The 14,957-nt window shown below is 42.0% G+C and overlaps 1 protein-coding gene across 1 annotated transcript in view; it reads right to left on the bottom strand.

The window, feature by feature from the left end:
* LOC127003730 (endochitinase-like) overlaps positions 1–14,087 on the bottom strand; it is a 34,269-nt gene extending 20,182 nt beyond the window's left edge. Inside the window, exons 1-2 of the mRNA XM_050870690.1 lie at positions 13,948–14,087; positions 3,355–3,595 (exon numbers count right to left, since the gene is read on the bottom strand). Coding sequence (XP_050726647.1) covers positions 3,355–3,594 — 240 coding nt within the window. The 5' untranslated portion in view covers position 3,595; positions 13,948–14,087. The remainder of the gene's footprint in view (positions 1–3,354; positions 3,596–13,947) is intronic.
* Positions 14,088–14,957: the final 870 nt, after the last annotated feature.

The raw sequence follows: 14,957 nt of genomic DNA, 5'->3' as shown, positions 1-14,957 counted from the left end.
TTTACATAGAAAATCAGACCACACAGACCCCATGGTCCAGACTTGGTGGTCTGTCCTTAAACCTAAGTGATTTTACATTAATCAGAAGACTCCAAAACGTTGCATTTCTACTCTAGTTGATATTAAGTTGAAGGAAGTGACGGTCGAGCTTATTTTTGAAGGAGTCAATCGTGTTACACTGGACCACTGACGGTGGAAGCTTATTCCATTCTCGCACTACAACGTTGGTGAAGAAAAATTTGGTGCAGTCTGAATTTACTTGTCTACATCTGAGTTTTACGCCATTGTTCCTCGTGCGCAAAGTGTCATCTATCATAAACAATGTTGATCTGTCTACATTCGTGAAACCATTAAGTATTTTAAAACATTCGATCAGTTTTCCTCGGAGGCGACGTTTCAAGAGAGAACATGTTAAGGGTAGAAAGCCTTTCTTCGTAGGATTTGTTGCGCAAGGAAGGGATCATTTTCGTTGCCCGACGCTGAACACCTTCTAATTTAGCAATATCCTTTGCATGGTGGGGAGACCAAAACTGTACCGCATATTCCAAGTGGGGTCTGACTAAACTGTTGTAGAGCGGGAGTATTACATCTTTATTCTTGAATACAAAGTTTCTTTTAATGAAGCCCAACATTCTGTTCGCTTTATTTGCTGCATCGATGCATTGCTGTGAGAATTTGAGGTTTGACGCGATTTTGACCCCCAAGTCTTTGACGCATTGAACGCTTTTGAGTTTAACGCCGCGCATTTCGTATTCGAACTTCTTATTCCTCGTTCCAACTTGAATGACCTGGCACTTGTCTACGTTAAAGGGCATCTCCCATCTATCCGACCAAGCTGAAATTTTGTGCAAATCCTCTTGGAGGCTTTGCCTGTCTTCGTCAGTGAGAACCGAGTTGCCAATCTTTGTGTCGTCTGCAAATTTACTAATGCGGTTATTGAGTCCAACATCCACGTCGTTGATGTAAATAATGAAGAGCACTGGGCCAAGGACCGAGCCAAGCACAGGCGCCCACTCTGAGTTAAATCCGTCGATCACTACTCTTTGTTGTCTGTTGCTCAACCAATTCGCGATCCATTGGTTTACTTGACCGTCAATACCTATTTGCTTTAATTTGTAAAGTAATTTATGATGCGGACTTTATCAAACGCTTTCTGAAATCAAGATAGACTACGCCCAGTGATTTGGTTACTTCATAAACAGTGAAGAGGTCGTTATAAAAGGTTAATAGGTTCGATAGGCAGGATCTTTATAATCGGAAGCCATGTTGTGAGTCCCCAATCAATGAGTGGCTTTCAAGGTAATTCACAATTTTGTCTCTAATTATGCCCTCAAGTAGCTTACCTACAACCGAAGTTAGACTAATGGGCCTGTAATTACCTGGTACTTTTTTGTCTCCTTTCTTGAAAATCGGTGTCACGTTAGCCTTTTTCCAATCTGAAGGGACGATGCCTTGTCGCAAGGACATATTGAATACGGTTGTGAGGGAGGAGAGTATTTCGCTCTTTGTTTCTTTCAGCAGAGTTGGATATACTTTGTCAGGTCCAGGACTTTTATTTGTTTTAAGTGAATGGAGAGCTTTAAGGACTTCATCGGTTGTTATTTCAAAATTAGGCAATGCATGCTCGAGATTTACAATAGTACTGGTGTTGGTGGTAGCGAGAGGAAGACTGTTAGTATTAAACACCGAGGAAAAGTAATTGTTTAAGAGGTTTGCAATGTGTTGGCTGTCAGTCACTAGTGCACCGTCGCTGTTTGTTAAAGGTCCAATACCACTTTTGATCGCCTTTCTGTTGTTTATGTAACTGAAGAAAGATTTCGGATTATTTTTACAGTTGGCTGCAATATTTTCTTCGTATCTACGCTTTGCCTGACCTACTAGTCTTTTTACTCGTCGCCTGGCATCATTATAAAGTCTAATGTTTTCGGGCGTGCTTTGTTCTTTCTTTAACCTGTAAAACAATTTTCTCTCATTGACTGATTGTTTAATTTCGCTATTAAACCACGGTGGGCTTTTATTAGTGTTAATTCGCTTCTCGCACAAGGGGACGAATGTGTTCTGCTGAGTGAGTAAGTGATTTTAAGGCTTAGCCAGGCTTCCTCTACGTTGCCGTCATCTGATAGTTGTATTTCTGTTAGTTTTGTCGGATTTCTACGAAGTTAGCTCTTTTGAAATTGGGCACCTTTACTTTATTTTCAGTCACTGATGATTGAGCTTTAATGTCGACGCGCACTAATTTATGATCGCAAGAACCGAGGTGTTCTCCTACCGTGACACTACTGACTAGGTTATCTTGGGTTGTTATAACAAGGTCGAGTATATTATTTTGTCGAGTTGGCTCAGAAACCATTTGGCTTAGATAATTTTCTTCTAGAAATTCGATCATTCTATGTGACTCGCCTTCTGTACCTGACAGTGTCGCCCAGTCGATATGGGGAGGTTAAAGTCTCCTAATATCAGTGAGTCGCTGTTATTAAGTGACTGCCTTAAGACGCTGTACATTTCAAGGTCGTCATCGAGTGATTGCCCGGGAGGTCTGTAGGTGACAGATATATTTAAGTTGACTTTTGCAATGTTTACACGTACGCACAAATGTTCAACGTTACTGTTTCCCGGTGTTTTGTCAGTGGGTTGCAAATAGCTTTTGACATAAAGGGCGACGCCACCGCCTCTACGGTTTACACGATCTTTGTTGAAGAGTCTGTAGCCATCTATGTTGTATTCGGAACTTAAATCAATATTTGTGGTGTCGATAAATGTTTCGGTTATAGCAATTATGTCAAAATTTTCTGTTAAAGCAAGACATCTCAGTTCATCAAATTTGTTTCTTAGGCTACGCGCATTGAAACTAAGGATTTTTAAGTTATCTAGAGGCTTGGTAATAGAGGTGGTGGTACTTGCGGGATCACGGTTACGGGTTTGTTGTGATGCACGGCGTCTATTTACACGGGCGGGGTGGAGGGACGTGGCCGTGACTCGTTTTTTGAGAGAGAGAGAGAGAGAGAGAGAGAGAGAGAGAGAGAGAGAGTGTGTGTGGAGACGTAATTACAATATATAAACTTAACGAGTTAGAGGAGTCAGATAAAACAGGTATACCACTGTAAAGTGGAGTTCAGGGGCACACGAGAAAATTACGAAAGGGAAGATTTCGACAACACATAAAAGTAATTTCAGTTGACTCCATAGAATTACAAACACTTTAGATTAGTCAGAGGAGGAGGTAGTGCAGAGTATGCGGCATTTCAAGAAAAAGCTGGAGAAGTATAGATTTGGAGACAGGGCTTTTGGAGTGAAGAGCGGGGCTCTGTATACTTTAACTAGGTAAACATAACTTTACAACCATACGACACATACCTCAGGGTCCAGCACCAACACCTCCCATGTCGAGTTCGACACTCCGATAAAGGAGTAAATAATATGGGTGCACATGCTGATGGGGATGTCATTGATGGTGTAGCTGCCCTTGCCCGGTCGATATATCGCCCAGTTGGAGAAGTAACAGACCACGCGCGGCGAGCGGTCCACCCCAATGGTGGCATATACTCCGCAAGTCGCCGCCGCCAGAACCAGCGCCACCAGAAGCGCTCGAGTCATCCTGGAAATGAATGAAAATAGGATTATACTGTGGCGAATTTCCTCTGAGAAATGTACCGAACTACTTTAATGCAGTCGTTATTACAGTGCGCCTAGAATTATGCGCTTGACTTTTTGATGCAAACAGCACAAGCTACTTGTTTGTCAATGTTTGTGTTAAACACCCGCGAAGTGACAGTCCTTTCTGTTCTAGTTCGCTTCGATAAAATCGCCTTATTTTTTGCTGTATAAGGCATTTAAACTGTGATTTAAATTAATGGAATTAACGCTCGAGCAAGTCTCAATCATATTTCACTGAATGCATATTACTATTACATATTATGTATATTGCTGTCTTCACAGTTGTTATAGTTATTTATTTTATATTCATTTGAAAGCGCACTAAGCAGGTTTATTGCTGCAAATAAAGTTATTCTTTTATGGTCAGTCTGGTATGAACTAAAATTATATATCCACAGTTTCCACACCCAGCACATATGGATCAGTTCATCCCAGCGGTGTTCATCCCTCCTCCAGAGTCTTCAGGGCGACTCGTGTTGTCCTAACTTTGAAACGGACAATGTTGGGACGGTAGTCAGTGAGAGCGACTTTGGGGCGGATTCAGAAAAGAGGATGTAAGTTCGAGGATGCAAGGCCGGGTTCCCACTATTCCGCCTTCACGGATCCGTCGACCGTCAATGACGTCATCGACGGCGACGACAGTGGGAACCGGGGCCCATACTTACAAAGATATTAGGTGTTTGATTTATGTCTCGTCTCAGTCACGAGTTTTCACCCTAGCTGGGGCTCCAGCTGCCACGGGTAGTGGGGAACGTAAAGTTGCCAACAACGACGAGTTAGCTCGAAAGATCAGTTATCTCATATGAAAATTAATGGGTAAGAATACCTTAAAATGGTGAAAGTATTGAATAGAAGTACACTCGCCTCCAAAAGTTCGTTTCACCGTTCTACCTATGTGTAAACAGGGTTGGTAGCACTGAAGGGGCGGAGTTAGAGCTTCCGACTTCAAGTGTACTTTATTATGGGTGGCAACACGGCTGTTAATGCAACAGCCAATATGGAGCAGTAATTGGTTCGAAGTCTGATAACGGAACGATTCATCCGAGATTTTGTGGGGCCGACACCTACAGCCAGAGTCAGTCTACAGGTCACATCTATTAGCCTCTTCCATTTAGCGTAACCCGTTTCTGGGTCGTGATCTGTAGAGTCCCTCATAGAGTCCCGACAACCTAAGATTTGGACGCCATTATTGGCCCTGTGTTTTCGCCGCGCTTTTCAAACACTAGCACACGGTCTCGCGGCGAAGACAGGGCCAATAATGATGTCCAAATCTTAGGCTGTCGGGACTCTATCTATCAAGGGACTCTACAGATCATGACCCAGAAACGGGTTACGCTAAATGGAAGAGGCTATATAGTAGATTCGATGGGAGAATCGTCGGTTATAGGTAATACAGTATCTTGCTTTATAGTCAGATAGCTAGTCTGTGGTTAAAGCTCTGAAACAATTGGAAATTGTTCGAAACAAATGCATACAATAGTATATCAGTATAGCAGCATGTTAGACAAAGCTCAAAATAGTCGGACAAATTACATTCCTAACGACATTGCCGCAGAAAAGTAGCGTCAATACTACAAATGTTACAACAACAAGCACCATTAATTTAACACTTCGAGAAAATGGAACTTAGCAAAACAAAAATATGAAGCATCGAACTTATGCCGCCCCTCTCTCACCCTCTTCATCCCCTTTCCCTATGGCAAGTGTATACGTTGTAAGGCCTGTAACCACTTTCAGAACAATATTATGTACTACATCTTCCCTTGCGGAACAATGCCTCGTCGTTGTCGCAACGCCCGCATGTCGGGGGAGGATAATGGAGAAATACGAGGCGAACGAAGATCTAATCTGCAGTTATGTCAAACTATTTTGCGTGAATGACAAACTTTATTGCTACGGTGGTATAGTTCGGGCCGGCGGGACTCTGTGATATTAATGGTGACCACTTTTTCTATTCCTCATATCTGTCAATTTATAATACAAAATACTGTAGTATATGTCAAAAATCGCTACTTTTATTAATGTTGGCCGTCCGCAACACGAATTCCATGAGTTCAAGAAATCTCTGATGAAACACTGATACGCGTTCCGTTTTCAGATTCTGAATCATACGTACACGTGACGTCAAAAACCCGACTCCGCCCCTTCAGTGTTACCATCTCCGATGACACAAACATACGTAGTATGTGGAAACGAACTTTTGGAGCCGAGTGCACATCATATCCATTATAATTGGGTTTTGTTAGGCTGTAGTGAGCGTTTGAATGTAAAACGATTTTGATGAGGCACGCTGGCTGTCTGGCAACACCCGGCAATGTTTACATTTGAAGGTCGCTGCCTCAGACTAAGACCCAGGACTTATGCCGTCCCGGGACCAACTTTAGCCACTCGCGCCGAGTCTCAGATTAACACCCAGAATATAGGACTCCACAGGGCCGGTTTGGGCTTAAGACGAGCCTGAGACCATGGTCTAAGGAGGTAAGGTCGACCGATGCGCAGCCCGTCGATGACGTCACGAGAAGGGAGCCTCTCAGGCGTGGTACTTCTCCCATTCTCTTTCACAATTCAGCGGTAACTAGGTTATTTTCAAAGGAGGAAGTGTATCTCTGTGTGTGTGTGTGTGTGTGTGTGTGTGTGTGTGTGTGTGTGTGTACACACACACACACACAAATATATATATATATATATATATATATATATATAGAGAGAGAGAGAGAGAGAGAGAGAGAGAGAGAGAGAGAGAGAGAGAGAGAGAGCATAGCTGGGCGTTATCGCGATAAGTTATCGCGATACTTTATCGCTGGTAACAAAATCGGATTATCGACCATCCGTTACTTATTTAAATATATATCGGTATCTTCGTTACTTTTGTAACCAAACTAGCGATAATCGCGACTTTTTTTTCCGCCTTTCAGAAAAAAAAACCCGTTGTCTCCCTACTGCGCATGCGTGGCCCGGTGTTGTATGAAAAAACTTAGGGGTATGAAATAGCTTCGGTGATGAGATTTCATACTTAGATCATGAAAATTAAAACACTAGGTTATTTTTTTATGATACTCAAAAATCAATATATCATAGAGAAAAATCATTTAACTTTGCCCCCAAAAATGATTATTCACTGTCTCAAATTTGATATTCCATATTCGTTTGTGACCATGCCATGATACTGAAGGTACCCGGTGTTGTGTTATTTGGTGTCTCACCGTCAGTTTACAAACACTGGTCTCTCGTGAACTGCGCATGATCAGACCATTAAGTGTAGACCTGTACAGTCTCACAATGCTTTTTAACACATTAAGAGTTGCTGAAAGCTGAATCAAACATAGAACGACACTCTGTACATATAAATACAACTCGTACAGAGTGTCGTTCTAGAAACAGCGAGGATGGTGGTAGTGGTACTATATGTCTGATTCAGCCTTCCAGCAACTCTTAATTACGGTTTAAAAGCTTTGTGAGACTGTACAGGTCTACGCTTGCTGGTCTGAGCATGCACCGTTCACGAGAGACCAGTGTTTGTAAACAATTTTTGACGGTGGAGACGCCAAATAACACAACACCGGTTCAGGCATTTCTAGTATTACCGTCCATATGTACGTGTCAACGTGTGGTTTTAAGGTTTTGTATGTTTCCTAAAATACAGATAATGAAAATTTGAATTCATCAATGTTGTTCGATCTGAAATATCAATATAGTATCGTTTTCGCCTATCGGACTTATCGCTAGCTAGTATCGGAATTGTGGATTCATATCGGTTATCGGTTATCGGTTATCGCCTATATTTGTGTCTCTAGTTAACGAATATCGGTTATCGCCGTTAAGGTTTTTCATTATCAGTTATCGGTTATCGGGAATAAGGTTTTCTGTTATCGTGCCCAGCTATGAGAGAGAGAGAGAGAGAGAGAGAATGTGGCGGGAGCGAGAGCAGTTAAGACAGCGAGCGAAGAACATGGCAGTGTGAGTGTGACTGATGGAGTTGCCAGCTTGCTGCCTCGCTCTGGCGTTTTTATACCATGTGTTACGTCACGAGGAGGGAGGGGAGGATGCGCGGAATGCAACGAATTTTGGGCCGCCCGTCGGTTAACCTGACTTACTTAGATCATGCCTGAGACGAAGTATTAGCTTTATAAGTATGGCCCCCGGGCCCACGCACGGAGCTCCGTCAGCCCATCCAGAGATAAATCCAAGTTAAGGGAGCGTCGCACTGAAATGTACAAGAATTTTTGACGTTTGACAAAAATTAGTTAAATGTTTCTAAAATATGATTGTGTTGATGGCAACAGTCTCTCAAAGTTTCGTGGTAAAACCTGGTTTCTAAGGTGGTTTTTATTAGCAAAATAGATAAAAAAATATTGCGATCGTAGGCAACCCTAATACACGACTTTAAATGGCGCGCTCAGCTACGCCTCAAACTTTAAATACCGTATATCTCAAAACTGTTTTTTTGATAATTAGAAGGACATAAATCAGTTATGCCTGAACGGATTTGTTTTTGTTTTTCACAAAGAGGGAACCTTTCTCTTTTTTTTATGTGGAGTGAAATAGATATATTTAATTTTACACATTTTTCATTGTTTCTTTCCCCTCAAATTCACTTTTTTTTTTTTAGAGTACTTGCAAGTAAAATATTATACGGAGAGATGCAGACTAATAAGTGAAAAGGAATCCACAATAAATGTTCTACAATAGTTACTCCTTCAAAAGAGACAACGAGCAAACCCCTTCTTAAAGGACGGCTCAGTGGTATCCTCAGGTAAAGTGATGTTTCAATTTTTGCGTACTTTTGCGTTATTATTAAAGGGATTTACGTGTTTTACTCAGGCAGCACACAGGAATGATACTTCATTACAAAAAGGATTGTTGCATAAATAAACCAAAGTATGGATTGAATTTTGATGTTTTCAAACAGGAGTAAAGTAGGCGACGCTCACTTTAATTTTGGGTTCGGGTCGGCGGCGGTGGTGGCCCATCCAGTGATGTTGAATATTCTACATATCATGAAAATATGAAATGGAAGTACTTAGATACAAAATAACATATACATACATTTCAATATAATAATAAAAATATAGATACATTTGTATTAAGTACATCTATTTCGTTTGGCAATAAATATCTTTTGTTGAAAACTGGAAGTGTGGCAACAAAGCACACGACCGTAGCCGGGTGTAAACAAACCCACCGGTGTGGCGGGTAGATTGGTGGCAAATATATGTATTCTTGTGCTGCAGAGAACACCCGGAGGTCATTTGCGAACCATTTCAGTTTCTCCCATACCAAAATTATATTGTGAACAGGGCGAGACTACAATAAGCAGGCAGATAGTTGAGAATTCAATCTTTTTTTTTTTTTTTTTTTAGTTGTTCATCAGCAGAGCAGACCTCAGAGGCTTCCTTGGACTGGTTTACCACAACTCCTTTGTAGAGTGTATGTTGAGTTGTCTGCGAGTGTGGTTGTCCTGCGATTCCACATAATGATCTGTAGCATTTAATAATAATTTCAAGGCTTGAAATAATTGTTGGCGTGGCTAGAACTTTTGCCTCCTCCTAGCTGGCCTGTCTTCTAACTCAGTAGCAAGTATAAAAAGGCAGCAAGAATTCGTTACCGTCCATGGGGTCCATGCTTTGTTTGTCAACAAGCGGCGTGATGGTGTGGTGTCATGAGACATCCCAAGATCGTGAGACATCCCATCCTGAATACATACATGAATTTCGACACGATACCGTGTCTTTTGTCGACTGCTTGTCGGGATCTGTCCCACCCAAGTTTCTTTATATTATTATGAAAGCAAATGATGACGTATGTATATATATATATATATATATATATATATATATATATATATATATATATATATATATATATATATATATATATATATATATATATATATATATATATATATATAACTAGGATATCAACAATCACTCTTCTTTTTCTTCTTGTGACCTGTTCCGCTTTTCATCGCTTTTTAGGACCTCCTTGGTACTTTTTCACACTTAGATGCTTCACTTAGTTACAGTGATAGTAAAAATTGGGTTCCGCGATGCGAAATTAAGGATGGGATGTCTTAGGATACCGGATGACAGATGACACCACAACGGATCCCATCTCCTCAGTACCGAGCGCCCAACATTTTTGTGACGTCATTTTGACGTCATTAACGTCGACGGGACCGTCAAAACGGGATAGTGAAAACCCGGCCTAAAACTCCCTCCAACGTTTAGACTTACAACCATCTGAATTCAGAAAAAAGGATGTGGGAAGGATGTAAATCAGAGAAGCAGCTGATTGGGCGAAAACATTCATGACGTCATCAGGCTCGCCAGCGAATTCAAATTGCTTAAAGCAAAGCATGCCAGACAATTACAAGGCAGCCGCGTCATCAGCTGTTTGGGAGAAAAGAATACAGCAGTAAAAGATAAATGAAAAGAATAAGTGCAATAGTAGAAAACAAACAAAAGTATAGAAAAGGGAAATGCAGAAAGACCAAAGTAAGTTAAAATAAAGGAAACAAAGGATAATAAAATAGAAAAGCAAAAGACCGTGTAGGCAAAGTGTACGGAAAAACAGAGTTTAGAGCAGAGTGAAGTATCTAAGTGTGTAGAGTTATGTATTTGAGTCTGAATAACCAAGGAGGACCCAAGAAGCGATACAAAGCGATACAGGTCAAAAGAAGAAGAAGAACACCAGTCTTCCTCTTCTTCAGCCGTTGATGGACTGACGGCTATAGTGAACTCTACGAGATAGATATATTCCATCACCGCTGTAGCATCTCGCTTTTATGGAAGGATTTTGCTTTATTGACTCATATACTCTTATTTCCTTATCGGGAAACATAATATATAAAACATTTAATTGAAATATGAAGAAAGGATGCAAGTGTTACACCATCCCCGAAACTGGTGTAACTTACAACCGAGTTACATCCTCGGCTACATCGTTTTTTCCGTTTTCTGAATCACAATGTAAGTGGGGAGGGATATATCTCGGAGTTATATCGCTTGGTGTGAATCTCAACTGCAGCTATAGTGTCAGGTTACCATAAATGTGTGTATGTGTGTGTGTGTGTGTGTGTGTGTGTGTGTGTGTGTGTGTGTATAATATATATATATATACATATATATATATATATATATATATATATATATATATATATATATATATATATATATATATATATATATATATATTCTCTTTCAAACAGACGAGGTTAAATGCTACCGCTGTTTCTGCACTGTTCAACTTCTGGTGTGTTTTCTCTATATGTCAGTCAAAAGATTTATCCTCTTAAAGGAACCGGGCCTTTGCCGTAATGGCGGGCCGGAGCGGGAGTTTCGAGGCGATGCAGTCCTCGGGCGGGTGTAGGGAGTCGCCTCCGCCGGAAGGGGCGCCGAGCGGAGGCACGGGTGCGTTAGGCAGCCCGTAGCAGGAGACGGGCGAGTAACTCAGCAGTCCATAAGCTGGCGCAAAGGCCAGCCGAGTTGCTCGCTCGACGAGTGCTGGCGTTCCACTGTCTCTATTATATGTCTAATCAACTTTCTTTTAACAACATATAAAGCCCCGAGGAGCTGTCCAAAAGATAAGTTACTTACAGCGACGTCGCTACAAGTATCTAACCTATCTTTTGGACGGCTCCTCGGGGCTTTAAAAGCCGTTGAAAGAGAGTTGATTAGACATAGAGAAAACACAGCAGAAGCTGAACAATGCAGAAACAACGGTTACATTAACCTCGTCTGACTGAAAGAGAAGTTACTCCCTGGTTTCGCAGACTCTTGGGGTATTGTTGGAATGACTCTGTGTGTCGAGCCACCTACTTGAAACTGAATCGAGGTCTATTACCAGCTTAGTTCGTGAACACCAACTCGGGCTATATGGGAACGTGGCACGCCTCCCGGACGTCGATCCTGCTCACAGGGTTGGCAGCTGCGTGCACGAGAGCCTGCTGCTCGAGAGGATCGTCGAGAGCAAGGTAAAGGGAGGCAAGCCAGTGTTTCTTCTACCATGGTCGAGAGTATAGTCGGCAAGTGAGTAAAGCGACGCGCCCCGGAGCGTATGCTCCCCATTAGTCAGTACATACATATACATATACATACGCACATGTATGTGTGTATGTGTATAGATAGATAGATAGAAAGAGATAATTTATATAGATTTTCATAAATATTCAGACCACACAGACTCCATGGTCCAGACTAGGTAGTATGTCCACTTAAGTGAAACTTTGTCAATTGACCACCAAGAGTTTGCATTTCTGTCTTAGCGAATGTTCAGATCAAGGAAGAGGCGGTGAAGTTTACTTTTGAACGAATCAATTGTACTGTTCTTGACCGCTGAGGATGTGACTTCCAACGTTGGTGAAGAAATATCAGGTGCAGTCTGAATTTATTTGTTTCCAATTAAGTTTTGTGCCACTGTTTTTCATTCTTAACGTGTCATCGATCATAAACAAATTGCATTTATCCACATTCGTAGAGAGAGAGAGAGAGAGAGAGAGAGAGAGAGAGAGAGAGAGAGAGAGAGAGAGAGAGAGAGAGAGAGAGAGAGAGAGAGAGAGAATATAGTGACTGTATTTAAAAGAAATCAGAAGTGAAATAAGTGAGGTAAAAATTCACGTGAGCCAAGTAGTGGCGGTGGTGCACAAAACAGGACTTAAATGCGGTCTGTATAGTTGCAAAAAGCGGGTAATAATGATTGAATTTTTCTTATTTAGTCTCAGATACATGTCATGGTCGTAGTATCTCAAATGGCGTCACAGTCCTCCAAAGTTAAGCCGTGTAGGTTGGTCATGGATGCCCACTTTTAAGGACAGGTTGTCGACGGTGCTCTCGAGTTGCCAAGGCTATCGCGCAGATCGTGGCATCTGTAACCGTGCAACGCGAGGAGTCGTTGAACTCGCCTGGCCTGGTTCATAGGACCTGGTAAACACGGTGGGCAGGGCAGACTGCCGCGGGTGGGCAGGCGAACTAATAACCGTGGTGGATGATGGGCTTGACCTGTCTTGGGATCTGTGCCAAAACCCTCTTGTATCCAGCAATGTTTTCAGACTTGAGCTTGCAACTCTAGTCGTATTTACAGTAAATGTGGTTTAACACTACACGAACTAATCGACTGCAGCAGTAACATTCCCGGATAAATAGTGGCTCCCGGCTAGTTATATACATTTATTTTCTAAGTACAAGCTCCGTGTAATTTTACACTTATTAATTTGAATGTTTTTATTTCGTGGTCATGTGAATGTCGTCTACTTCATTCAGCGTTGGATGATCGTAATTAATGTTTTACAACGTTTTCGTTTAGTCGCCTAAGTGGCTCATGCGGCCTGCGTGTTGCCTCAGCGCTCAGTTCTTTGGTCTGGGGAATGAGTGTTTTTTTTTTTTTTAACATTCCGCCTGTAGCGCCGGTAGGCTTTCTTCAGGGGCCTGGTGGTCGGCCCAAGCCCGTCATGGCGCAGGCAATTTTTATAGTGGCGCCAGTTATGCTTGGCTCATGCTGCCCCCCGAAACTCATTCTTGATTCACTTGGACGGTTTCTTCTAGAGTCCAGGCTGATGGGTGGTCTTCTGGACAGCTTGTGGGTAGTCTTAGGCCACTCGGCGGTGACTGAAAAATCCCAGGTGGTAGCGTGGGGATTCGAACCGACGTTGTCCATGGTGCGGTGAATGAGGGGCCCGCACGCTAACCACTCAGCCACCGCCTACATGAATTTCTACCTCTGTAGCAGAGAGTCGACTATTGCGTTCGAAGTAGAGTTTGCCTTCCCTGTGTTTTCCCAAGGCTTCTTTGCTATCAGTCTGTAAGGAACAATTAAGCTAAACGAGCCTTGTGCTTACTGTCTTGGACCGGCCTTGAACTGTAGTCTGAAGATTTGCAGCCAAACATGCAAGGTACGGATGACACAATAACTAGAGTACATAAAAATATCCATTTTTTTTATTAACGTTATGGTCCCAATATTGTATCACTAAGGAAAATTGCAGTGTTCTAAACAAAACAAATCGGCACCAATAATATCATTCGTAAGGAAAGAAACTCAGCCGTATAGTACGAGTAGAAGTAATGTAACGCTACCAGTCCTGTATCTTTTCCTGTGGGTGGGCTGCTCGTGTGTCTGTACCATTATCTTCAGAGGGTCCATCCACAGAGGCCATGGGAGACACACAGTAACATGAATATAAACTACGACAAAGAAATGAAGTGCGTGACAGGCATTAGGATTTCATATTAATAAGTCATGGTACACTATCATGATCAGAGAAGAGCTTCGGAAAGTGAGGCAGACAGACAACCTTACCTGGCGGCCTCCCTGTGTGATTACGGGCGACAGGGGTCAGGCAGTCAGGGGCAAAAGGCAGGATGGAGGTAGACTTTGGGAGGAGAAGCGTCTACACGGGAGTCCGCTGGGTGAGTGAGGAGCGCGCGGTAGTGACTAGTGAGTCGAGGGTAGCGTTAGTTCGGTCATCCACCTGTCGACGGTGGGCGAGGCGTGGGGACACAGCCGGGGGGCGGAGGGATGGCAGGGAGGGTGGGCATAGAGGCTTTGACCTGACGACTCGTTGCTGCTTACAGATGCCACGAGGAAAGGCTGTGTGTGTGTGTGTGTGTGTGTGTGTGTGTGTGTGTGGTGGAGGGGGGAGGGGCTATGTGTGTGTGTCATGTGTGTGTGTGTGTGGGGGGGGGGGGGGGATGGGTATTATACATGAAAGGAAATCACCTATATCACAAGTTAGTTGTGATTATTACTCTGCAGTTTTCAATTATTCATTTATTTGTTTATCCATTTGTTTATATATTTAATTAGTGTTTGCTATATACACTAAACGAACGAAAATCTCGTGTAAAGATAACTATAAAAAAAATGTGATTATATCTTAAAAGAGACTTCCGTTGGCCACGAAGTGTAAACCGACAGAGTTTATGGATGCGTTGCCGAGCACTCTCATTACTCTATTTCGGAGAGAGAGAGAGAGAGAGAGAGAGAGAGAGAGAGAGAGAGAGAGAGAGAGAGAGAGAGAGAGAGAGAGAGAGAGAGAGAGAGAGAGAGAGAGAGAGCACACACACACTCACTCACTCACTCACTCACACACACACACAAAAAAAAAAAAACTTCATTCATGAATATTAATTTTCATATCAAACTGATGGCAGTACCATCCAGCATACGCAGTCGGTAAATATTATTATTATTATTATTATTATTATTATTATTATTATTATTATTATTATTATTATTATTGTTACTGTTATTGTTATTGTTATTATTATTATTATTATTATTATTATTATTATTATTATTATTATTAT

Source organism: Eriocheir sinensis, chromosome 26 (assembly GCF_024679095.1).
Source record: "Eriocheir sinensis breed Jianghai 21 chromosome 26, ASM2467909v1, whole genome shotgun sequence".
NCBI classification, from domain to species: domain Eukaryota; kingdom Metazoa; phylum Arthropoda; class Malacostraca; order Decapoda; family Varunidae; genus Eriocheir; species Eriocheir sinensis.
The sequence above is the reverse complement of the archived record's forward strand: the minus strand, read 5'-3'. Positions and strand labels throughout refer to the sequence as shown.